The 27,648-nt window shown below is 40.5% G+C and overlaps 1 protein-coding gene across 1 annotated transcript in view; it reads right to left on the bottom strand.

Annotated features, from left to right (window-relative positions):
- The window catches only part of LOC136858612 (TP53-binding protein 1), a 770,373-nt gene that overhangs the window by 456,543 nt on the left and 286,182 nt on the right, over positions 1-27,648 (bottom strand). Inside the window, exon 8 of the mRNA XM_067138308.2 lies at positions 3,696-3,818. Coding sequence (XP_066994409.2) covers positions 3,696-3,818 — 123 coding nt within the window. The remainder of the gene's footprint in view (positions 1-3,695; positions 3,819-27,648) is intronic.

Below are 27,648 nucleotides of genomic sequence, written 5' to 3' on the forward strand. Positions count from 1 at the left end.
GCAGGTTGCGAGTCATCTTAGAGCCACAGTTTGAAGAGGAACAGTATGGCTTCAGGCCTAACAGGTTCACAACAGACCTAATCTTCAGTGTCCGTATGTTAATGGAAAAGTATTGGGAAAAAGGCAAAGATCTGTTTATGGTTTCCCTTGACACTGAGAAGGCATATGACAGCACTGCTAGAGATAAGATATGGGAATGCCTGAGAAAAAGGAATGTGCCAGAGGGACTGGTGAGGAAAGTTCAGATGCTGTATGAGAACTGTACCAGCTGTGTGTGATCGGGTGACTGACATTCATCCTGGTTCAAGACCGAAAGTGGAGTCCAGCAAGGCAGTGCACTATCCCCATTATTGTTTAACACCACCATGGATGACATAATGAAGAACTTCAACAAGAAAACCTCTGGTGAACTAAATGCAATGGACTTCGCTGATGATGTCATGATCTGGAGAGAAAGTGAGGAAGAAGTACAGTTGAGACTCAATGAATGGAAGGTTAAGTTCCAGGAGTTCAATCTCAAGATAAGAAAATTCAAAACAGTAGTGATAGCAATAAACAGAGAGGGATGACCATAGAACATCGCGCTAGGAAACCATCCACTAGAAAGTGTGGAAAGCTTCACATACCTCGGCAGTGTAATATCTTGAGATACACTAGCCACAAAGGTGGTGGTACACAGAGTGCAGAGGAGCTCTCACTTTTCCCAACAAGTACGAACGCTCTTCTGGGATCCCAAAGGACCAACAAAATCAAAGCTGGTGATATTCAATCAGTACTTCATACCACTCACTAAGGCAGACTCGTCAAGGTTGCAGGCATCTGAGATGAAGTTCCTTAGGTCCACAATTCAAAACACCAAACTGGACAAGTTAAGGAATGATGTGGTTCGGGCATGTAATGAGGATGGAGCCAAAAAGAGCAGTATATGTTAACTTGGAGAGACATGTGGCAGGGAAACGTGTGATTGAAAGACCAAGAACCCACTGGATGGACATCATAAAGGTGGACATTGCAGAGCGGGGAAGGACACTGGAGGATGTCATTAACAACAAAATGTATCTCAATAAGACAGAATGGAAAGAGGCTCGCCAACAGTACCCGGGAAACTGGAACTGTAAAATTATGATTATGATTATTGTTGCAAAGGTAATCTGTAATTGTCATTCAATTAAATATTTCTCAAGTCACTGTACTTCAGCCCATTTACTTTTTTCCTTGTACTTTTCCCATAACTGGTTGCTACGACCTGTGCAGTGTGACCAATGGTGTGTGTCAAATTGGAAGGTATTTCTGTTGTGGTCATTTTCTATGAAGTGAGAACATTTTGGTCTAGCACAAGTCACATTTGACACTGTGAATATTTCTACGGAGCACAGAGCATTGAGTGGTTAGGATATTGTGACAACAGCGGCCGCTTGGTAGGACAATTCTGAGTTGCCTCTCAAGACCAAAACTTTCTTATTGACACAGACTATAATGCAGTAATTCTTCTAATGTATAATTCTGGGTATTGGTCACTAAACTCTGTTAATATGTAGCCTTTATTATTTCCTGTAGAAACAGTTGTCATATCTCATTATCTCAATAGCTTCTTGATAGGGACTGACATATAATATTATCTGGCAACAGCCAGAATAGTGGTTTCATCAAATTTAACTTAATGATTTTTCAGGGCATTCAGTGTCATTGCTGCCTCATCCGAACCCATACCAACCTTGTTGGAAGACTGTGATTTTAGGGATATTTATTTTCTGGACAATGAGGGTGCCTCTGTAGCAAACAGATTGGCAATAGGCCATACGCGAAAATTCATTATTCTATATAGCAGATGAGGCTTTCACGGCCGGCGTTACACATCACGTAAGCGTTTTCCGGGCTTGTAGGCCGTAGTCCAGGAGTGATTGAATGTCTGGACGTTTCACCGAAGACTGTGTTCGGCATTGTCAAGGGTTCTGACTGACTTTGATAGCAGCGAATCTCTCAGCGGAATGAAGTGCTGTTGTAATTCCACCTCATTATACAGTATAGTGCAGGATACGGTATGCTGCTCGCTTATTCGTCCGCCATGGTGGGGGGGGGGGGCGCTGATTGGCTGTTCTTCGGCCAATGGTTGAAGCGTTAGGGAGCCCGGTGTACATCAACCTGCCTTGGCGGAGACAGGCAACTGATCACCTGTTGCTTTTTTTTTTTTGGCCTGCCGCGGCTATCGTGTCCTCCAGGATTTAAAGCTTTCAGGACTGGATACCAGGCTTCGTTTACCCATTCAGATTCCTCCTTACGGTTGAAGCTGTTGGTGTGCTTCAGGATTACATACAATACAACAACACGGAAGTACTGTCAACTACTGTGTCTTATCATGCCCGGCTACAGAGGGAAGCCATTGAAATCCTGAAGCACACCAACAGCAACCGTAAGGAGGAATCTGAACGGGTAAACAAAGCCTGGTTTCCGCCCTGAAAGCTTTAAATCCTGGAGGAAGCGATAGCCGCGACAGACCAAAAAAGGCAATGGGTGATCAGTTGCCTGTCTCCGCCAAGACAGGTCAATGTACACTGGGATCCGTAACGCTTCAACCTTTGCCAAAGAACAGCCAATCAGTGATCGACTCCCCACCAGGGCGGAATAATAAGCGAGCAGCGTACCGTATCCTGCATTGTATAATGAGGTGGAATTACAACAACACTTCATTCCACTGAGAGATTCACTGCTATCGAAGTCAGTCGGAACCCTTGACAATGCCAAACACAGTCTTCAGTGAAACGTTGGGACATTGTCACTCCTGGACCACGGCCTACAAGCCCAGAAAACGCTGACGCGATGTTTATTATTCTAGTTTCAGATATAATTTGAATAATAACTGTAAAGAGGTCGACTTAAGGTTACTCTCCAAAAATGAAAGTTCACTGTTCTATTACAGTGATCAAATGAAATACATTACCTTAGATACCAGACTACAAAGTTATGATAGGTTTAATACAAATTTTTATTAATAATTTACATGTATTGTGTCTTAAATTTAACACAAATGTGGGTTGAATTACATATGACCTCACTGGAGTTTTGATAGACATTGCATGGGACTTAGTTGGTAATTATTACAGCACAAAATATCATTTACAGTTAAAAATGTCAAGAAGCAGAAACAGGGCTAAATGCCTACTGAAACACTGGAATACCAGGCCTAAAACCAAAAACCTTAAATACTTGGCAAATTTTGCTGCATAAAAATTTAAGAAAAAAATGTGGCAGTAACTATATCTATTCTGCCAGTGATGAACAGCTTTGCTTTGTGGCAAGATCAATTGGTTTTAACAAACATTATTCTGAATATATTCTACTAATAATATTATTGGTTTTACGTCTTGCTAATTATTTTTATGGTTTTTGGAGATGCCAAGGTGCTGGAATATTGTTCTGCAGAATTTCTAATAATACATGCCAGTATGTAATCCCGTTACTCAGTGTTGCCAGCCAGAGGAGCTGATCTTCTGTTAATCCTATGAGTTTTAAATACTTTCTACCAGAAGTTGCTTTTCGCTCAATTGGAAAATAAAAACTCAAGCACACATACATGAAACACAAAAATTATATGCCTGGTACCTTGTACTATCATTTTCTTGTATAGCCCATACAAATGATTTAAGAACAACGTATTTAAACAATGTTAATGAAAAGAATAACATATTGATACATACCTGAGCAACTTCCCACGATAAAATTTCCTGATTTTGACTATTAAATTTCACTTTAACTCGGCATTCCAAATGGATCTTCTTCTCTAACTCAACCGACTGCCCAATGATATCAGCAGAATGCTCCTATGGAAGAAACAAAATATTATTATTATTATTATTATTATTATTATTATTATTATTCACAGAAAATAAATGCAAAGTGAAAGCAACAATAATAAATTTCCTAATTCTCTGGGAACGTCAGAGCACCCAGGATCAATTTAGATTGCTTTAATTTGTGTTTTTTTTTTGGGGGGGGGCCTGTACTACAACTGTTAGATAAACAGCCAGATATGTAGTCTGCAGTTTTGCAAACTAGAAGTTAAAGATTTTCCTGCGTACTACCAACGGATTTTAACGACAGTATTGCTATGCGGAAGTTGTAGTGACATTTTTATTGCATTGGTAATAAGTTTAGTGAAAATATAGGGAAATTTTGCATGGTGGTACACGTGTTCCCTGGTGTTTTTGTTTGTTTAGCGCTACTCCTTTTGAAATTTTATTACTAGAGCCCAATATCAGATACTTATTAAGCTATAATGTGGAAGTTCAGGTAAAAAACAGAATTAGGACTGAAATCTACACATACAAAGGAATGTTTAAATTAATTAACTATGTAACTAAACTCAGAAACAAAACGACTGAAAATGTAACCTGGACGCAAATGTTAAGATTCAGGTTATGTATCTTATCAAATAATTCCTACCACACGGTATAATTTTGTTTTTTATCTAATATTATTTACGAGAATGCACATTACGACTAAATAAAAGTTCATATTCGTAATTGATGTCACTGTGTGCGGCATAGGATTATTAATGTTGTTATTAATTCAATTTATTATTGCTAATTTAATAAGTAGTTAGTTTCTTTTCTTCCCAGATAATGTTAGAATAGTAAATGGCAAACATTTATCTCACTTTAGTAGCATGTTTTTATCACGTCAAAGAAATATAACCTCCTTAACGTCGTCATTCAACGGACGAATCACCATGAACAACGTCTTACACCTTTTACTCCATATGTGTGTCACGGATAGATTTGGAATAGAACCCAAGCTTTTGACACGCACTCTAATGATAAGGACAAGTGTTCTATTACCTCTAGTACCCTACTGACTAACATTTAGAAGGGGAAAAAATAAAATAAAAAAATGTTGGACTATTGGGACTCGAACCCATAGACAACTGCATGGCAGCATCAAACTATGTTGCCGTAATGACTATGGCTACCTGGGAAGCTTGCCGCTTAGTTGCTTGCATGCAACTCATATAGTCAGTAGCAACAACTCGCTAGCTTGGGAAATCCTTAAAAATTCTGTGATAGCTGGACAGGAAACTTGATATATTTTATAAATGTATACATAGATTACATTATACAAACTTATTTTTTGTACAGCATCATGTAGATGTCGAGTCAATTTGAGGTATAGCCATCTTGATTCTTACAGTAGCGTCCCCGATAGGAGGAAAATCCCAGATGAGACCATTAACTGTCTCTCCAACTTCAGCATAGCTTAACTCGAGAATATTCTCCAAGACTGCACATAAATGGAAGTCGTAGGAGGCGTTTTCAACCGAACTTCCAGATAAATGTGCAAACTGCCACATAAATTTAAACCGCACTTTTACCTGGCTGTCGCAGCACAGGCCCTAAATGTTGTACTGGCTAAAGCAGGTCTTATGGTGACAATGGGATAGGAGAGAACTAGATATAGGAAGAAAGTGACTATGGCCTTAATTAACCCTCTCAGTGCCGGGCGTATTTTTTTTAGGTACAAGCCAAGAGTGCCATCCATTTTTTGTCCAATTTGTAACTCTCTAGAAAAAAATTCATCACTCTCTCAATTTACACCCATTCTCAGTGAAACTTCTTTCTATTATATAAAAGGAATGCTCCTTTGAATTAATGGCACTTTATACCTAAAATCACTTATAGTTAAAATAAATCATGAATTTAAAAATGTTAAATACAATTAATGAAAATCTACATTTTAAGGCTAATATGTAGTTCTAAAAATCAGTATGACACACTAACTGATGGTATTTTCTTGCAGCAGAGACTCTTGATTGTCGTTTTGGATAAAATTATGTTATTTGGAGTGATAATATGTCTTAAAATTCAAAATATATGCTACAGGTTCAGCAACGTGAGGAGGGGCATATTTCGGTCCGGGTAACTCGAGGAAAGGGTGAGGTGGTTGGTATGGTAAATCACCATCACGGGTAACTTCACTGAATAATGGCAATGTATGATATTGTTAATCCCAATATTACCGTGGAAATCTTTGTTACTTTCCGAATGATCCCTAACCTCGGCAATTAGCGGTGTTCCACTTACAAAATTGTGTTCAGAATCACTCTCACAGACTATAACCTCACTAGAAGTGTTTTCAACACTAATTCACTTTCTGACTCGACATAATCATAGTCATTCACTAAACTATGTATGTATTCAGCTAGACCATAATTGTTTGTAACTACATCGTCCCATAAGTCTGCCATCATTGTTGACATGTGCACAAGATGTGCGGACATGGCCTTCACATTTTTTAATGTTCATCACATGAAAACAAATAATTTTATGCGGCTCCTAGTGGTAAATTTGGAGACTACACACCTTCCTTGATATACTGATATGTGCTACCAGCTAATGGTAAAGGAAGAACTACGACAGTTTCTACATGAGCCTGCACGAGGGATGAAATATCATTCCTGGTACTATCGGCGATTTCACGGAGGAATGAAAAATAATCCCCAGGCGCTCAAAGAGTTAAGATACAGCCCCAGCATTTTCCTGGTGCGAAAATGGAAAACCACAGAAAACCATTTTCATGGATGCTGACAATGAAGCTCAAACCTACTATCTTCTGAATGCAAGCTTACAGCTACAATCCTCAAACCATGCAGCCAACTCGCTCGATGATTTCTGTCTTGGCTATGGTTCTAAAGATTAGATGTCCACCTTGCTACAATGCCTTGGCCCTAGTGAAAAACCTACATGAAATAACTCTTGGATTCAAATCCAAGACACTAGGCTTAGGAGTCATGTTACTAGAACAATGCATCAATATGCCCCCAGTTCTGTCGCAAATAAAATATCCATGTTTTAATGAAACTTTCACTCTCCCTCTAAGTACAGTAAATACACTATTTGTCAATAGTGTCTAACGGAAGCTGCCATAGTGTCAGTACGCCATTGATCTATCTTTCGGTGCTATTAAAATCTCTACCCTTCTATGAAGACTTTTCACTTAACTTCTAGTACATGTCTGCAGGTATTTCGTCCATTCCTTCTGCAACATGGCACACAGTTCTGTAGTCATATTGGGGTGGTCTGGTCCGGTCTGGCCTGGCCTGGCCTGGCCTGGCTGTATTTCATCCCAGAAATACTCAACTGGGTTTACATCAGGGCTTTGGGCTGGCCATTCTATTTCATTCAGACCATTTCCACAAACCATTCAGTTATGGCCTTCACTTTGCCAATGCAATCTGGTAAATAATACTTGCCTGTCATTTGCTAGGTCCATACATATCCGTTGGATTGCCCCAACATGTAGAGTAATTTGTCAGTCCATATGATGCTCTTCCATTGTTCTAGAATCAGCAGGTGACTTGTTTTGGATTTCTGTAATTGGCAATGAGTATTCAGTTTAGCATTCCTTGGTTTATGTGTCATAGTTAGTCTAAGAAATTGAAGTGCAAACACCACCAGGCATGTGGTACAAGTATTGGAATAACTTCCAGATACTAATGGAAACTCTGCAGCCACAGTTTCTAACGAACCTTGCCAGTTTGACTTTGCCACACTCTGAAGGCATTGCGGGGACCTTATCTGTTAACTGTTTTGGTTTCCCTAATTAAGGTGGGGTTTTTATGAGGTTTGTCCGGAAAATACGTATAAATCCGTCGGGGTGACGTATCACGTATCGTGGAGGCGCCGCCAGGTGGCACTACTGTTGTCGCCAATCTTCTCAACGCTCAGTTCGAGTCGGAGAGCTCTGCGTGTCAGTAGCAGTGTGCGGCTGCTTGTTGAAAGTTACCCGTTTTCACCTGCCGTCGGTATGGAGCTCTCTCTGATTGAGGAACAGCGCATCAACATCAAGTCTCAGAGCTCGTGTGGCCCGAGTTCGACCGGATTTGGCACAAGGGGGCAGGTGGATCCTTCATCACGACAATGCGCCCGCTCACACGTCGCTCGTTGTGCGTGAGTTTTTGGCCCGAAGCTCAATCACCGTGACAGATCACCCGCCTTATTCACCCGATTTAGCTCTTTGTGACTTCTTCCTGTTCCCGAAATGCAAAATGGTGCTTCGGGGGCGGCACTTGGGTGATGTGGAAGCCATCAAGGGAGAAACGACACGGCAACTGAACAGCATCACAAATGAAGACTTTCAACAATGTTATCAACAGTGGAAACGGCGTTGGCAGAAGTGCATCTTGTCTCAGGGAGAGTACTTTGAAGGAGACCATATTGTAATACCTGAATAATTGTCAAATAAAGTTATTATTAAACTTTTATACGTATTTTCCGGACAAACCTCGTATAACTCCTGGCCGTTTCCATTTCACCACTACATCACTCACTGTTGAACACGGTATCTGGAACTTGCCAGAATTATCACAAACGGAACGTCCAAATTGGCGGGCAATGATAATCATACCCCTTTCAACCTCAATGAGCTCTGTTAGTATGTCCATTTTAACTGCCGTAACTAATAGGCCTGAACATTTCTAATGAACGATCATGGCCTGATAAAGGCTCACGATAGGTTTGAGTGACGTATAGTATCGGTCAACTTTTTTTTCAGGGAGTGCCCTGTTATTAAAGGGAACTCAGTGTAACTTTCATCTTCAAACATTCCTACTAATATAATACATGTGAAAAGGTGTTTTGACGTTTGTGGAACTACCACGTCTGAATGACCTGCTGGATCTGGATTAAATTTTATACATAATTAAAATATGATCTGGAATAACATACAGGCTACTTACTTTCAATATCAGTGGGTGTGTGTAGGGGAGGGGGTTGCTCTCTGTACAGTTTAAGAGCTTTGAAAACAATGCTTTTTATATTTGTTGGTTATCAAGTCTTATTCCTATTAATAGCATACTAGATATGTTAAATATCAATTATTCAAGCAGAGAAGAATTAAAATCATTATCGATTAGAGCATCCAATTCATAATTGCACAATAAAGTATAAATTATGTGAAGAAATGGAAAATAACAATTCCTCTGTTCAAGATGGCACCAGCTAACAACATAGAGCTACAGTCTTTCTGTGCCCTATATGCAGGACCAATGATATACATCGCAGAATTCAATTCCCTATAAAAATACACAGCATTAGGAATATGCATCATGGCAAGCTGGCCCAACCAATGATTTAGCCTTCTGCTAACTAATTTCATTTCTCAGTAAATGTAGGTAAATAAAAACCCTGAAAACTGCAGAGAATAATATTAAGAACGGTTAAAAAATATTTTGGAGTTCTATAAAAAGTAAACAAAATAATATCTACTTCCAACTATGTATAAGACATGCTGAAAACACTATGGCAACTGCGTAAGAAATAGCCAATGGGTTTGTATGTTACTTTCAAACCTGTTATGTGGCTCTGTCTTTTCCATATAGAGTTTCTGAGTCAGTATCAGCAACTATTGCTCATAGTTACAGATAAGCCCTATAAGAGAAACAGAGTACAAAAAGGCAATAGCAAAACTTAGTAAATAGGTTGAATTTGATAACATACCTCTTTACATTACCAAAGGATGTGCCAGAAGTGTTGATGGTTTCATTAAGTGCCAAACATAATTTAGTTTTGAAGACTTAAATATTGCCTGAAATTCGGAAAATAAGTAAAATAACTCCAATTGTCAAATATGGAGACGGCATGAGTTCCAGTAAAACTCTTTGAGAAAGTACTCTTATTACAATAGTTAATCCTATCAAACCTTTTATACCAAAATTTCAGCATACTGTAGGTCCATAAGATCGAAATAACACCGCTGTAAGTCCCAAATAAATAGCAGCCAAAATAGCTGCCACTTCCTGTACTTCCCAAGTCCGTACACATACAACACTGTTTAAGAAAACTAAAAGTACTTAAAGGAAATGTCAAAACTGAGATCGAGTACTCCAAACTATTGAGGCTGAAGAAGTAATAGCCCTAAAGGAAATGAAAGCTAGGAAAGTTAAAGGATTCGACAGCATCCCTGCATAATTCCTCTATCGCTGTGGCAAGTTGAGTGTCTCGATAAATTCTGATATCCTCAAATCTAGTAACATTCCACTTCAATTGAAACCAGCAAAAATCACAGTCCTCCTCAGTACTGTAGTCCCAAAATTCTAACAGGGTATTCTCTAAAATTAGTAGGCTACAGCTAGTTACAATAAACTTCCTTCAATTTGGCATAAATCAGACATTTATAAGACATTTTATAACGACAAAGAAGAAATCCATATTTAAATGCACTACTCTGAAAATCTTTATTTTCTTACACAGTAGTTTTATACTGGATCTACTTCCAGCTATTTATTAATAAGCAATCCAAGGTGTCTCTCTTGATTTGTTATAACGTTTTTCACAGGAACAAACTCTTGAACTGATGTATGTTGCAGTACAGTGGTTTTGCAGCCACATCTTAAATTGGTCAATTGGTGAGGCAATTGAATGTATTAACGTAAGGCTGGAGACGTAAACAACGAATAGTATGACCTTAAATAAGTGATTGCTGATAATGTTGTTCATCGAGCTGAACCTTCGGAGTTCACGGCTGCAAGCGTAGCTGGAGGAATAAACTCACCGACAGAATGGCGAAATTAAAAAGACAAGAAACCAAAGTAGAAAGTATACCCTCGACTACGGCCCTGGCCCTCCTTAAACCAACTGCTGATCCACAAAGTTATCACGCTGTTGCTTTACTCAGTATGATCTACAAGCTTCTAGAGTGGAAGAGAAGTAGCTTCAGAAACGTTGGAAACACATCTGTAGAGCAGAGAGGATTCCATCCCAATCACAGCTGCACAGATCAAATACTATGACAAACAATTTTCACCGAAGCCAGTTTCCAGAAGCAACAGGTGACATCAGTAGTATTCACTGAACTAACAGCAGCTTACAATACTGTGTGGAGTGTAATATTGAAACTTCTCTGAGTCAGCCCAGACAAATTACAGTTGAGGAGTTTTGATTATAATAGCAGGAACCTTCCCTACTGCCAGTCAAAACTGAGTTGTGCTATTAACATTATAATGATTGTAAAAATTAGGGGAAATGGGAGAGGGAGAGGTAAGACAGGCCCCTTTTCTTATCGACAGTCACACCGAGTTGGTGAGTTTCCACTATAATAGCAAGGCCACTATCCCTTTAGATGGGTAAATTTGTTTATAATGGCGGGCACACTTGCCTACTCCCAAACACAATCTTCAATCAAGTCCAACGGCGATGGGGCAAGGATGGTGGAGGCAGGTTTTGGGTAAACTAAGAGCCTCTAGTCCGGACCTGCACGTTGGCGGTAGATGTTTAATGACCAGATCAAAAATTAGATGTATGGCTTTTCAGGCGTTTGCTCTATTAACCAGCATTTCGTCTTAGGTCTGACACTAGACTCGTCAGAGTGGGATGTGTCAGACCCTACCCACTGATGCTGGGGTGTATGCAGGTAAATTTGTCAGAAGCCTATTTATGAGGCACAGTCTGACAACTGCATACGGGAGATAAAACTCCACAATGGAATTAATGCCTGCCTAGCAATTTCCAGATGTTTAATGGTCGTCTTCATGAGACCCGGTGGCTACTCAAGAATTTGGTCCTGCTCCTGTGTCTGGGCAGGCCTATTTAGAACCACTGCTGCCCATCCCAAATGGGGAAGGCCCTAGAAAATGTGTGCTAAACTTCGGAAGTCAATCTTTCGTCTGGCTGGGCAGCCGCACCTAGCGGGTAACTCCACATGCGGTCAAAATATTGCAGATGAGCGTGAAATTATAACTGGATCCTGGAATGTCAGAACATTGCTTGATAATGAGAACAGTGACAGACCAGAGAGAAGAACAGCTCTCATCACCCATGAGCTTGCTAGACTAAACATAGACGTTGCTGCATTGAGTGAAACTAGACTATCAGATGAAGGGAAGATCGCTAAGTCTGGATCAGGTTATACCATCTTTTGGAAAGGGAAGGAGGATGGAGAGAACCGTATTTATGGGGTTGGATTCGCAGTTAAGACAAAACTGGTAAATGGATCATCAGCTCAGACCCATTGCATTCAGTGAAAGGCTCATGTCAATCTGTATACCACTCTCCGGAGATAGGTTCATTACACTCATCTCTGCATATGACCTCACCCTGAAAGTTGATGAAGAAACTAAGAACCATTTCTACCACCAGCTGAACTCCATCATCACCAAGAGAGCACCGTCACACAAACTGCTACTGCTTGGAGACTTCATTGCCAGAGTGGAAAGGCATAACCGGTTGTGGGGAAGAGTAATGGGTAAACATGGTACTGGTAATTCCAATGCCCATTGTCTGCTACTTCTCGGCCTGTGTGCAGAAGATAAAGATGTTGATTCCCTTAGGGAACCTGAAATATTTGTTCCGATCCCACCTTAACACACCGGAGCAAAACGCTGGCAACCAAGAACGAGTTAGCTGGAAAATTTATAATGTCTGTGTGCAGAACATGAGCTGTTCATCACTAACACTCTGTTTTGCCTACCTAACCATTACAAGACCACATGGATGCACCCACCATCTAAGCTCTGGCACATCCTTGACTATGTCATCACCAGACAGTGTGACAAGAAAGATGTTCTCATCACTATGACTGCAAGGAGTACTGATGATTGTTGGACAGATCACAAACTTCTGATCTGTCAACTCAGAATATCCTTCCATCGGAAACCAACTGTGCATCACCCAAGCAAGCCCGGCACAACTTTGCCACTTTCAAACTCTTAGATAAATCCACATCGTCAGACTTCCAAAATACAATCATGAACCAATCGGCAAGAAGTCCAGTATGCACAAATGACATGGAGCAAGCAAGGACGACAATCCTATGGACTATCAATGAGTCAGCTGAGGAAATCATCGACTACGAGAAGAGAAAGAGGCAAGATTGGTTAGAGGACAACAATGAAGAAATTCTGAGCCTCATTAGTGCCAAACGGCAAGCCCACCTATCCCTTCAAGATCCATCATCCAGTGTGAAGAAAGCTGTGTTTCAAGATGTGAAACAGAAATGTCAGGCTCAAATAAGAGAAATGAAGAACAGCTAGTGGCAGGAGAAGACTGGAGAACTCCAAAGATTATCTAATGCCAGGGACCTGCGGAACTTTTATGCAGGAATAAAAGAGATCTATGGTCCATCTTGCTCTTCAATTGGAACTCTGAAAACAGTTGATGGTGCTAACACCCTTACCAATGGTAGACATATCCTGGAGCACTGGGAGGAACACTCCTCCACTCTTTTAAACCGAAAGCTCCACTGCTGCGGATGACTTTCTATGGGATGTGTCACAACTTCCCCCTCAACCATGGATGGCGATGCCACCAACTTATCAGGAATTCTGTGTGGCATATGATAGGCTGAAACCTAGGGAAGCATCTGGACCAGAAAACATCCTTTTGGAACTAATTCAAGGTGGAGGCTTACCACTAAAAACAAGGCTCTTCACCCTCATCCTCTCAATTTGAGAAAAACAAAAAGTAACTGACAATCTCAAAAATGCCAATATCATCACTATTTTCAAGAAAGGTGATCGTAGTATATGTGACAACTATCGTGGCATATCTCTGTTATCCATTGTGGGTAAACTTCTCACAAGGATCTTGCTTAGCCGCCTGCACGTAGTCTCAGAGAGGACTCTACCAGAGTCTCAGTGTGGTTTCTGAGCCTCAAGAGGTACTGTTGACATGATCTTTTGTTCAAGACAATTGCAAGAGAAATGCGGAGAACAACAGAAGCCTTTCTATTTTCTGTTTTATGACCTAGAAAAGGCCTTCGATAGTGTTCCAAGACTCACTATGTGGGCAGTTCTGAGACTCTTTGGCTGTCCTGAGCATCTTGTGGGCCTGGTGCAAGCACTTCATGATGATATGACTGGACAGATTCCCCATCAAACCAAATTCTCCGAACCATTCCCAATAATAATAATAATAATAATAATAATAATAATAATAATAATAATAATAATAATAATAATAATAATAATAATAATAATAATAATAATAATGGCGTGTGGCCTCCGGAGGGGCCTGGTGCAGGTCTTTTAATTTGATGCCCTTAGACAACCTGCGCATCGTGATGAGGATGAAATGATGAAGACGACATACACACCCAGTCCCTGTGTCAAGGGAGTTAACCAATTATGATTAAAATTCCCGAACCTGCCGGGAATCGAACTCGGAAACCCTGCGACCAAAGGTCAGCATGCTAACCATTTAGCCATGGAGCCGGACACCATTCGCAATCATACATGGTTTAAAGCAGGGTTGCGTAGTTGCTCCAACTTTGTTTGCCTTTTATCTGGTGGCCATGCTTTATGAAACAACAGACAACACTGGTGTTGAGATTAAACTCCGCTTTGATGGCGGCCTCTTCAACTTGGCCAGACTTAACTTACGAAGACATACCAGTGTTACTAGAGTAACTGAAATGCAGTATGCTGATGATACCGCATCACCGGCTCTTACACCTGAGGAACTGCAACAGTCAGTCAACAGTTTCAAGAATGCATATGACCTTTTTGGCCTCACCATTAACGCCAAAGTACTTGCTCAGCCTGCACCAGGGACTAACATCCCAGAATTTAACATTACTATCTCAAACACCAAACTAGAACAAGTAGATCACTTCACTTACCTTGGGGGTACCTTGTCAAAGAGCTTTACTTCAGAAGAGGATGTGGAAAACAGGCTTCGTACTGCCCATGTGGCCTTTGGCCGACTATCACACAGAGTCTTCAGGAATAAATGGTATACCAGGCTGTAGTCATCTCTACACTTCTCTACGATTGTGAAATGTGGACGTTATACCACCATGACATCAAAAAGCTGGAGCACTTTCAACAGCAAAAACTACGCTCCATCATGAACATCAAGTTGGAAAATTACGTCGCTAATGTTGAAGCTCTCAAGAAAGCATGTGCTAAAAGTGTAGAAGCATTAGTCACTGGCCATCATCTTAGATGGGCAGGAAAGGTGCGCAGTATGAATGACACCAGATTACCGCACCAGATCCTCTATGGTGAACTTGGCTCCAGTTCACGACCATGGGGTGCCCCACTGAGACGTTTCAAAGACCACCTGAAAAAAAACCCTTAAATATGGCAGAAATAAACCCACAATCCTGGGAAACACTTGCCAAGGACTGTTTACTTTGGTGGCAAAGTGTCTGTGCCTCAGTTCAACATTTCGAACGAAAATGCCGCAGACATGAAGATATTAAGCGACAGGAACGCAGTCTTCGCCAAACCCAGCCAAGATCTCCACCGTCTCTCAGCTGCACAATGTACGGAGAAATTTTCTACGCAAGAATTTGCCTGTACAGTCACCAGAAGTTTAAACAAAAACTGCTGTGAATTGAAGTGAGCTATTAGCCAGGAAATCTGTAAACTCGGAAACGAGTAACTGCCGCCGCCGCCGCCGACATTTCTATAGTCAGCCTGTTATTTTATAATTAGGATATGTCTAAGTAAAATAACTGTAGTGAAATAATTGTGTACTATACATTATTTCCTTCCTCTGACATATATACTGTATTATATACTTCTACTCATAGAATAGGGGCTGCCTGGCCGAGGCAGTAACGGGGTGCTTGGCTCGTCTGGAAGGACGTGGGTACGATTCCCCATCAGGAAGTCATAAAATTTAAGAAACGAGATTTCCACTTCTGGAGGCGCACATGACCCTGAGGTTCACTCAGCCTACACCAAAAATGAGTACCAGGTTAATTCCTGGGGGCAAAAGGCGGCCTGTGTAGAGCTAACCACTCTACCCCATCAAGTGCCGAAGTTACAGATAGTGGAAGCCTTTACCTTCCACTCCTCCAAGGGCCTTCATGGCCTGTAACGGAGATGACTTTGCTTTCCTACTTGCTTGACTATTCATAGAATATGCTATTTATTTCTATTGATATTTCCTTATTATTTAAAATGTCTTGAAGATAACAGAATGGCTGAAGGAGGCAGGTGCAAGCAGGAATTAAGGAAGATGAGGGAACAGATAGCAAGTTTGAGGGAGATAATTAGGTTTGTAATGGAGGAAAGCAAGAGGGAGGGACGGAGAGTAAGAGGGAGAGAGGGTGGGAGGGAGGAAGGAAGGTAGGAAGGAAGGAAGGAAGGAAGGGGAGAAGTGAAAGAATAGTGGAAGGCGAAGGAAAATCAGGGCAAAGGTTTATCCTAAGCGAGTGAGCCCAGGAGAAGTATCAGTATGAACCAGTGCAGTTTGAACAACAGAGGGAAGATGGACATCAGGGAAGTGGTCGGAGGAGGTACACGACAAGGGGAAAGAGAATGGTAAAAGTAAACTTGTGTCCTCATTCTGAGGTGGTGCAGCACTTTACAGGGACACCCCACCAATAGAGGTGAGCTGCATGTACTATTTCAACCAAATACAAGCCCTCCTGCCAATCTTAAATTGTATATGTACACAATACCAGGAATCGAACCTGGACTCCCGAGGACGGCAGCTAACAACTCTAACCGTTATGCTATGGAGGTGAACAAGGGAATAGAAGGAAAGGTAAACTTAGAGTAGAGGATAGGTAAAAGGAGATGGAATAGGGTAGTGAGAGAAAAGAGTAGGTTCAGCAGGCATTGGGGACGTTAAAGGAGACCAGGAGAGGAGGGGATCTAATGAGGTGGGTGGGGATGAGGTTCTGGCTGTGGGTGACTCAACTGTCAGGCACGTGGGGAAGTGTATGGAGGAAAGGGAACCACAGCAGAGTGTTATCCAGGAATTATATTAAGGCAATGAGGAAAATAAGGAAAGAATGAAGGTAAGGAGAAGGTGGTAAATTTCCATGTTGGTACCAACAACGTAAGGCAAGCAGTAACAGGTACTAATATAGTTGGGGATGTTTGGTATCAGGTTATGGCAGCACAGGAAATGTAAGAAAGCAGAGCAGTATCAGTGTAATACTGACTGCAGGATGATGATGGGGGATTTAAATGACACTATGAAGTGGGTATGTGGGAAATTGGAATTAAGATATGTAGATCCTAATGGGTGGGGACGAGGTAGGGATCTATGTTCACACGACCTTCACTTAAACTGCAATGAAACATATACGAGGACAGTTTGAAAAGTTCTAGAGCAACGAGGTTCCCGTGCAATAATCACACGTGGCGCGTCAGTGCTCTAGCTGCAGGAGTGTGGTAGTGACGACTCTTTGTTGTTGTTCCCGCGTAGTGATTTGTGACAATGGAAAAAAATGAGATTCGAGCAGTGATTAAATACTTTGTAAAGAAAGGTATGAAAGCAAAGGAAATTCATGCCGACTTTCAGAACACACTGGGGGACTCTGCTCCTTCATTTTCAACTGTTGCCAAGTGGACCAGCGAGTTTAAATTTGGTCGGGAGAGCTTGGATGATGATCTGCATAGTGGACGGCCAAAAAGTGTTACGACCCCAGAATTTATCGTAAAAGTGCATAAAATGGCCATGGAGGATCGTTGACTGAAAGTGCGGGAGATTGCAAGCTGTAGGGATGTCTTCTGAACGGGTATATTATATTTTAACCGAAGAATTGAAAAATGAAAAAGTTATCCGCAAGATGGGTGCCGCGGCTCTTGACTTAGACAATAAACGCACCAGATTGGAAATGTCCCAACAAAGTCTGGCCCATTTTCAGTGCAACCAACAAGATTTTTTGCACCGGTTTGTGATTATGATGAAACTTGGGTCCACTACTATACCCCAGAGACAAAACAGCAGTCAAAGCAGTGGAAACATGCTGATTCACCACCACCAAAGAAAGCAAAGGCAGTGCGTTTGGCCAGAAATGTCATGGCCTCAGTTTTCTGGGATCCAAAAGGCATTCTGCTAATAGATTATCTTCCTACTGGCCAAACAATTACGGGGCAATACTATGCAAACCTCCTAGACCAACTACAAGAAAAGATACGCGAAACAAGGTCTGGTTTGGCAAGGAAAAAGATCATCTTTCATCAGGAAAATGCTCCGCCGCACACAAGTGTTATTGCCATGGCAAAACTTCATGAACTGGGGTACGAATTGTTGCCACATCCACCTTATTCACCTGATTTAGCACCATCAGACTTTCATCTATTCTCCAAGCTGAAAATTTTCCTCAGTGGACGGAGATTTTCTACAAGGGAAGAACTGACAGCCGAATTGGAGAGGTATTTTGCAAGCCTGGAGGAATCTCATTTTCGAGATGGGATCAAGGCATTGGAACATCACTGGACCAAATGCATTAGTCTACAGGGAGACTATGTTGAAAAATAAAAGCAGTTCCACCGAGATAAGATACTTAATTCTAGTACATTCCGAGAACTTTTCAAACCACCTACATAAGTTAGTGGGTTTGTTAAAAAGGGTTAGAGGGTGGTACATTTAGGGAAACAGGGTGGACTAGGAGTGGTGATGACAATGTGAGAAGCAAGAAGTAAGGATGACAAAAAATTGTTAGTGTAGAAGTACTGTAAAGAAAGAAACAGAATTAATTAAATTAGGGCTGGTACTACCAATCATGGCTAAAGTAGCGCATGACTTGCGCTCCGCACAAAAGGATATTTTCGTTCGACCACACCTGCATAGCAATATTGGCAGCAAGAATCACAGTTAATCGGCGCATAATTTATTGGCCAATTTGAAAGTCCGATGAGACTTTACCTGCAGGTCAAATTTTATAGCTCACCATTATTAGCTGTATTTTTAGTGACATACAGCTTAAATTATCTTAGTATGTTGATAAAAACATAGTACTGTATCAGTGATTGTATTGAAATACAGGATTTTAATCATGAATGCTTCCTTGAGCTGCAACTGTCACACCACCCTCTCACATCTGCAGTGTCAGGGACAGATAATATGTGTCAAGCTTTTGCAAAGAAACTCTACAAAGGCACAAAATCAAAACCAATTTGGAAATCATCTCACATTGGAATTCATTTTAAAATTTAAAATTTTCAAACACCAGGTATAACTTCTTGTATGTACCAACACCACCTCAAGCATTCCCGAAGTGCAACAGCTAAGTCGCTCACTTCATAATATGAGGTATTTAGGTTCGAGTCCTCATTGTACCAGATATTTTTTACTTTCATAATTAGCTGTTATATTCATCTGCATGCTTTATTTTCATATATTATTTCATTTAAATGCTGCCCGGCTCCATGGCTAAATGGTTAGCGTGCTGACCTTTGGTCACAGGGGTCCCGGGTTCGATTCCCAACAGGGTCAGGAATTTTAAACATCATTGGTTAATTTCCCTGGCATGGGGGTTGGGTGTATGTGTTGTCTTCATCACGATGCACAGGTCACCTACGGGTGTCAAAAAGACCTGCACCTGGAGAGCCGAACCCATCCTGGGATCTCCCGGCACTAAAAGCCATACGCCATTTCATTTCATTCAAATGCTAAATCACATTATTATATCTATTAAGAAAATTCCTTCCTTATATACATGCTATTGACAGAAAATGATTTTTTAATTTTCATCATCACTGATCTGCATTTGGACTGTCAACCAGGTGACAGATACCCTACACATTGTTAACTCGTCTTTTCTTAAATGATTTTGAAAAACTTGGAAACCTATTGAACATTTCCCTGGATAAATTGAGGCGCTCAGGGCTAGATAATGGTAAGCCACATTGAGGAAATTTTACAGGAGAGCCATATGAAGGTTCAAAACATTCCATAAATCAGGTGATGGACATAAGAGATATGTTTATTGAGTGATAAGGTACTATATACATTGAGGTATTATTGTAACATGAAATAGAACCTTTTTAACTAATGTACATAGTATAAAAAACAATAATACACATAATTTTGTGGCTTGTCATTGTCTATCACCAAAGTTTCAGTGCCAACATTTGGCTTCACTGATCACCAATTACTTCACTCTCACCGTCATCTAAGAAACTGCCATCAATTAATTCAGGCTCCTCAACCTGCTCTGTGGTTTTGTACTGAGTCAGAGATAAATAATATCCATGATGCACTGCAGGTATGTAGGGAAGCTGGTCCATGACGTCAGACAGTTTCTTACGCTGTATAGGAATGAGTCTACGATTTTTTGGTGTTAGGGTCGCAATCCACGATGTCTGTGTAGGACAGCCATGCTTCTTGAGATTAATTTCACTGAAGTCTCCGTGAACAGTGTACTCTTCAGCCTTAAAAATAAAAAAATGTCCATCTTACGTGTTTATGAAATATATCGTATTGCTAATTTAATATTAATTCGATATTCTGTGCTGGCTCTCCTAAATAATAATATTAATTATTATTATTATTTAATTAAAGTAATTATTTTTCTAATATTTTTAATTCTGGTTAATAGCTATGTTTAAGTGCATACCCGATTACACCGGCATTTACGTTTAGCCCTTTTACTCAACTCCGTTGTTTACTGCCACCATCGATGCCTTCCATTCTTAGCAGGTGAGATGGGCTCCTCTCTAACATGGGGAGCTAAGTCTTCATCCTTGCAGAAGAAAAAAGAATAAAAAATGAATAGCATGAACCTATGAAACTGCACTGAACAATACAGCAATTCAACAACTGTATAATGGCAAGCCACAATGACCCTATCGCAGTCACTTAGTGATGCCCATCTTAGTCCAACAGTCGTTTATGGTTACTTGGCTCCTTATAAATATCTTAGAAGTAGTCCCATACTTCATACTTCCATTAAATATTAGCGTTATCTTACAGTACTACATGTACTGCATTGTCATGATAAGCCACATTGTCATATGCTATAATATGGCATGCCACATAATAACATGTTGTTGATGCTTACCTCTGATGATGATGAGATATCACATGGATTTGGCTGATAATCCACACCTACAACACTGTCATCGCACGAGGATTCACTCTCAAGACAATTGGCTTCCGTCTCGGTTCCAAAATGCATTTTTCATCGAAACAACAGCTCACACTGTTTCCTCTGCAAGACGCCATCTTGCTGCGGCTTACCATACTAAAGCACAAAATTGACGTGCTGTGTCTTGGTGCAATACATAACAGTGCGTGTGCTGCCATCTCTTGGTTTCTTCAGATAGCACTCTGCCAGTGGCTTGCCATCCTCTAACAGTTCCGAAATGCATACAAATCTAAATATTGCTCAATGTGTGGCTTACCATTATCTAGCCCCGAGGGATCGTGCAGGCACCCACTTAACTCGCAGAAGCCTGCACATAGAATGCTCACAGGCGGTAAGTCCTAAGGAAGATGTATGTATACGGAAGCACAGAAAAGACACTGAGGTAAGAACAAAAATAACTTTGAATTTAAATAAATCGATATTTTAAACCCAAATACATATTGATTTTGAACCCACGTTGATTAACCTCACAAAGGCTTTACTTAATCAATATCCGTAACTTTAGAGATTCCCTTTCCTAGGCTTGTTGGCAATAATCAGCACATGAAAGCACAAGAAAATGAGACTCCCGAAATGAGCTTCATATATCTGATGACAGATAGAACTTCAGTTGAAAGGGAGAAATCGTTGAAAATCAGTCTAGCCAACCTCGCATATTGGTGTCTAATTCTGGGTTGCTTCGTAGTGCTTATGTGGAATTGGTAGCATGCAAGCCAAAGTACCAGGTGATTAACAGATAGCTGAACCAGCCCTTAAAAGATACATAGACATAACCAAACATTGTAATCAGAATTTAATCATGGTTAAGAAGCGATATTACGGATGGAGAAATTTTCTGATCGAACTGGAATGTTTATCGCAGAAACAGAATAGGAAAGAGAGGATGGGGAGTAATCATGGTGTTAAGAATTTGTAAGCTACGAAAAAGTTAAAAATGAGAAATATGAAATTCTAGATCTGAGACATCTCTAAAGATAAAATGGAACTTGTTCTGTATGGGGTGTACAGCTCTGGTAAGGCTGTGTTGATGCTGATGCAGAATTATTTGAATAAAATAGTCAACTATGTTTGGGAACCCAGAAAGGAACATTATTGTAGCCGGTGATCTCAATTGACCAATAATGTTAACTGGGAAGAAAATGTGAATGACAGAAGGAATGACCAACAAATGGTGAATAAGCTAACATGGGAAGGACAGCTGATTACAAGTTGTCCATTTCATGACTGTATCGATGTTTAATCAAGGAGTGAGTATAAGTAACCACCTAATCGATACTTTATTAATGCCTCAGGCAAAATTGAATAAAATTAAAACTTACAGGACATGTTTCGACCACTTAGTGGTCCTCTTCAGCTGTTTTTCTTTTCAGTTCTTTATTTATACAGCTGAAGAGGACCACTAAGTGGTCGAAACATGTCCTGTAAATTTTAATTTTATTCAATTTTGCCTGAGGCATTAATAAAGTATCGATTAGGTGGTTACTTATACTCACTCCTTGAAGGACAGCTGAATCAAAAAGTGGTTTACCAACGAGAGGAAAATATATTCTAGATGTCGTGCTGATAAAGCCAGATGAGGTCTAGAAATACTGAAGTGATAGATGGTGTAAGTGACCTTAAAGCTGCTTTTGTCATAGTTAAAAGTAAATGTAATAGAAGCTAGTAAAAGTAAGACTATTAGGCAAAACCATACAGCTGATAAGAGAGAATGGCAAAATTTTAAAAAAGCAATTATGACTGGTGGAAAATGTCAAATAAACATGTAAACAGTCTATGGGATGGGTCTGAAGCATTGTTTAGGAGTGTGAAAACAGATATGTACATTTTAAGGGTGGTTAGAAATGGTAAAGACCCATTATACTGTATTTTGGAAATAAAGGGATTAAGGAGGAGAAGGAGGAGGTTAGAAAGAAAGTGTCTCCTTGTGGGGACAAGGAGAGCTTGAAGGGAATTGAATTTAGCAAAAAAAACTCAGCTAAGGATAACATGATGGCAAATGTAATTGGCAGCCACGTGAATTGTAGGAAAAAATGGAAGGATGTGTATGGGTACTTTAAGACAGAAACAGGGTTCCAGAAAGGGCTTTCCAGCAATCAACAAGGCAATATATATGTGAGGACGTACAGCAGGCATAAGTATTCAGTAAAGGTATGTAACAAATAAAACACCATCTGTTTTATTACTCTAATTATTTCAGGATGACCCAATGAATGCACGCGCAGAGCGAGAGCGAGAGAGAGAGAGGAGGGGGGGGAGGGGGGCAGCAGCTGTCTAAGCCCAACTACTCACTGGACACACTGACACAAGAACCATTCCTCATTCAGACCTCGGTGGGACAATGACGGCAGCTAACACCTTGTCGCCCCAGCCCAGACACTGAACCACAACACTGATTCCACCTCTGAGTCCAGCAAGGACTCCATCAGGGAAACCCGCAGTGACTCCACCAATGACTGCCTGCCTGCGGCTAGCCTCTTTTTAAAGCTTAGATGATGCACATCAGAAGATTTGCGATGTGGTTAGAGACGGAACATTCTCGTTGCATTCCGACAAACTCAAGGACAGACCAACCGAAGATAACAATATACGGAAAGGTGCTCCCCCCCCCCCAGGCTGGCTGGAAATTCCCTGGTTGTGTGACTCACTATCCCCTTCCAAGAATTCCTGAAAGAGGCTAAAACAGTGCAGGCTCATAACATGCAGTTGGATATAAGGATAATGTTCAGAAAGAGGAGACGACTAATGCTGACGAATCACTGAAATTCATCTATGATAATAAGGACATTTACAAAAAGATACAAAAGTTGAAATCTAGAAAAGCAGCTGGGAATTACAAGATTTCTGGAGATAGTGGGTTGGGATATAGTGCCATATCTGAAATAGTTATTTGATTACTGTTTACATATCTCAATAGCAGCATCACTGTTCAAGGGAACGTGTGAAAAACATAAAGCGGATAATTACAGCCCAGTCAGCTTGACAAGTGTTGTTTGTAAGCTCTGGGAAAGTATTCTCGGCTATTTCTGTCAACCTACTGATCTTATTGATTGCTGAATCAATGTCATTAACAAAAATGACCACGTCATCCACAAAGGCCCAGCAATCAATGAGTTTGAGTTTGGGACCAAGTCTGAAATATGTTCATTTTTTTAATCTTGGCTCAACATTTTCTTTCACCCTCAAATGACCTTTTCAAGAACACAGTTGAAGAGAAAAATGGGGATAGTCCATCATCATGCCTGAGATGTATGCTAATCATAAACGGTTCCAAGATCTCACCTATGAATTTCAGTTTTGGCACTGTGTTTGTGAGCATTTGTTTGATTAGGTTTTTGGATGTGTCATCCAACCCAAACTCTTCCAGAATATTGTCAATAGAGTAGTAAGCCTTCTAGAAATCAACAACATGATCAAATAATTATACCCCCACCGTCTTGTATCTGATGACATTCTTCAGGTTGAAAAACTGTGCAGGACAGGAACAGCCTTTACTGAAGACAGCCTGGTATTCTCTGGTGTTCTCCGATCTGTCTATCCAATATTCGACTCTGCTTGGAGTGCTTTGGAGAAAATCTTGTATACAACAGCCATTATTAAAATGCCCCTATAATTACTGACATCTTTCTTATGCAGAGGATAGATTCGTACCGAATTATCCTGCCAGTTCTCCAGATCTCCTCCAAGACATTGACTAGTTTGTCCAGAGTTTCATTTGCCAGTTTAAGTAGTTCTGCTGCTTTATTATTCCTCAGGCTGAATACAATCTCTCTAATTTCTATTTAACTGGATGGGCTTGCGTTGGGTGGTCCATGGATCAGCTGACAACTGGGTAATCTTTCTTTTGGTTCGTCACAGCTGAGTAACTTCTCTAAGTACTGAGGCATAATAGTGCAGTTTACCTGGTTGGGCAGACCCAGCTTTCCATTTTCTCTCTAAAGCACAGACTAGGAGCTTGGTATCCTTTCGGATTAGACTTGAGTGTTTGATAGAAAATCCCTGAAGTTGTTCTTTTGGAAATCCTGATCAATTTGTTCTAACTGTTATTTCTCGTATGACCACTATGTATCTGTATGACCACTCTGTATCCTGGAACACTCTGGTTGCATCTTTTCTAGCTTCATGGAACACATCAAAATCTTCAGATCTATAGGTCGACTTCCATTTCTTCCAGGCATTTGTTCTATGGGCAAGCGTTGCATCGCAGGCTTCATTTCATGAAGAAGAAGAAGAAAGTTAGGGGCAGCTTCACAAACTACTCTTGCTTTTGCCAGCAGATGAGCCAGTCATGTCTTGGGGCTGACGATGGATAACATCAGTACAGCTCAATGACTAGACACTTCTTGGCGCAGAAGGTAACCGGAAACCACTGTGCAAATTTTCCCCAGGATAACCTTCATGGCTGAGAAACCAAAGACAGTGCTGGTCAGGGGATGTGAAGAATCTCCTGACAAGCTCTAATGGTATGCACATGGAATGAACAAAGTATATATGAGGCAGGAAAGGTGCACATACCACTATACTGTAAAGGAGATGAGAAGATAGAATGTCAACATCATGGGTATCAGAGAAATGAGAAGCAGAGGGTCAGGGGAGTGTTGTGTAGAAGACTGTGAAGTCTATTACAATAGTAACGATGATAGAAAACCATAAAGATGTTGGTATTATTGTGGACAAGAAAAAGCAGTCTGCTGACATCAGTTGCAATCCTTATTCTGACATTATTACCATGTTCAAATTGAGAGGTCATTCCCTCAACATTAACATTCTTCAAGCGTGTGCTCCAACAAATGAAGAGAGGAATGAGAAAGTAGAGGCCTTCATGTCCAAATTATGAAATGACCATCATTTTAGGCGACTTCAATGCAAAAGTTGGAAGCAATTCGGAAGGGTATATTGTTGGACAATGAGGAGTCGGGCAAAGAAATGAGAGGGGAGATAGTTTGGTTCAGTTCTGCAGAGAAGAGTATCCTTGTATTACAAACACTTGGTTTAAGCTTCTTGGTAGGGGACTTAACATCTGGAAAGCACAGCAGTCTTGATAACATACTAATGAACCAAATAGACTACAGTCCTAATTAAAAGCAGATACAAAAACTGTGTGGTTTCAGTTAAAACCTCTCCAGGAGCTGAGATTCCATTTGATCACAACCCACTCACCTGCCAAATCCATGCCAAACTCAGAACATTTCCGCTATAATAATAATAATAATAATAATAATAATAATAATAATAATAATAATGATAATAATGTATGGCCTCAGGAGAGGCCTGGTGCGGGTCTTTTTCTCGTAGACGGCCTATTAAGCGACCTGCATGTCTGTGAAGATGAGGGCCCTACCTAGGATGATTTCTAATGCTGAATACGCCACACACACCCAGCCCTGAGGCATTGGAATTAACCAATTAAGGTTAAGATCCCCAACCCGGTCGGGAATCGAACCCGGGACCCTCTAGACCAAAGGCCAGCACGCTAACCAGTTAGCCATGGAGCCGGACAAGAATATTTCCACTAAAACCATTTTGGAGGAATGACTTTACAACTCTTCGAGAGGAAAAGACCAATGTCCAAGTAGAAGATGGATTCAACCAGGAACTGTAAATAATCCAACCTGATGAAATGTAAATTAAGGACTTTTGGGATGAATTCAAAGGAGTAATGATCAACATAAGCAATCATTACCTTAAAAGCGAGGGACATTAAAGATGAGGAAACCCTGGATAACGGAAATAATTCTAGGTATGATGGAAAAGTGATGATCTGTTAAAGGAAGGGATAATACTACTACCTATTGGATGATCCATGAACAGATCATAAAGAAGATAAGAGCAAAGGAAACCTGGATGTGTGACAAACCAAAGAAAACTTATCAACAACATACATTATGACGATGACACAGTGTGGATCTGGTTTAATCTAGTTTAATTCTGATGCTTTCAATGTACATAAAAAGATGGTTAAAAAGTTACAGGTAGTCAAAAACAGAAAACATTTGGAGCCATAATCAATGATGAAGGTGAATTAACCATAGAAACTGAAGACAAACTGAAAGTATGACAAAAATATGTCCAAGAACTTTTCAAAGACAACCAAAGCATTAAACAAACAAATGCAGAAAGTTGATGGAACAGAGATTACAGCAGAGGAGGTGAAACATGTTATTATGCTAGCAAAAAATGGTAAGGTTGTAAGGCTGCTGGTCTTGATGAAATACCAGCAGAAATGATGAAAAGTATGGACAAAAATGTATTTTCCAACAATGCAGAGACGTCAGTCACAATACGTATACCTGTTTTGTGCACTGCGCAAAAAAACTGATTGTAGTCGGCATATTCAAATGTACAAAGTGCTAAAAAAACTGCAACAGACGAGAAAGAGATCATTATTATTACCAATCTTTACAGGGACCAGAAGACTGCTTTAAAAATGGACAGTCAAATGTCAATGCCCATGAAAATAGTGCAAGGTAAGAGGCAGGGATGTGTGTTACCCTCATTTGTCTTCAACATCCACTCAAACCAAATACTCACAGAATGACATGAGGGGCTCTAGCAATGTTTTAAGGTCAATGGCAAACTTACCAACAACATACATTATGACGATGACACAGTGTTGATTGCAGATAGAATTAAGGAACTTCATGAACTAGTGACTCAAGTCAATCAAGTAATCAAGGATTAGTACTTACGGTGAAGAACAAACTCAGAAAGGTACTGAGTGCAAATGATGGTACGCATCAATGTGCAGAATTAGTCCCAATTTAGAGGGTAGTGGATCTGGTTTAGACAAAGATGACCCGCAGGTAAGCAGCAGTAAACTGACTATAT

This window comes from Anabrus simplex, chromosome 1 (assembly GCF_040414725.1).
Source record: "Anabrus simplex isolate iqAnaSimp1 chromosome 1, ASM4041472v1, whole genome shotgun sequence".
In the NCBI taxonomy this organism is placed as follows: domain Eukaryota; kingdom Metazoa; phylum Arthropoda; class Insecta; order Orthoptera; family Tettigoniidae; genus Anabrus; species Anabrus simplex.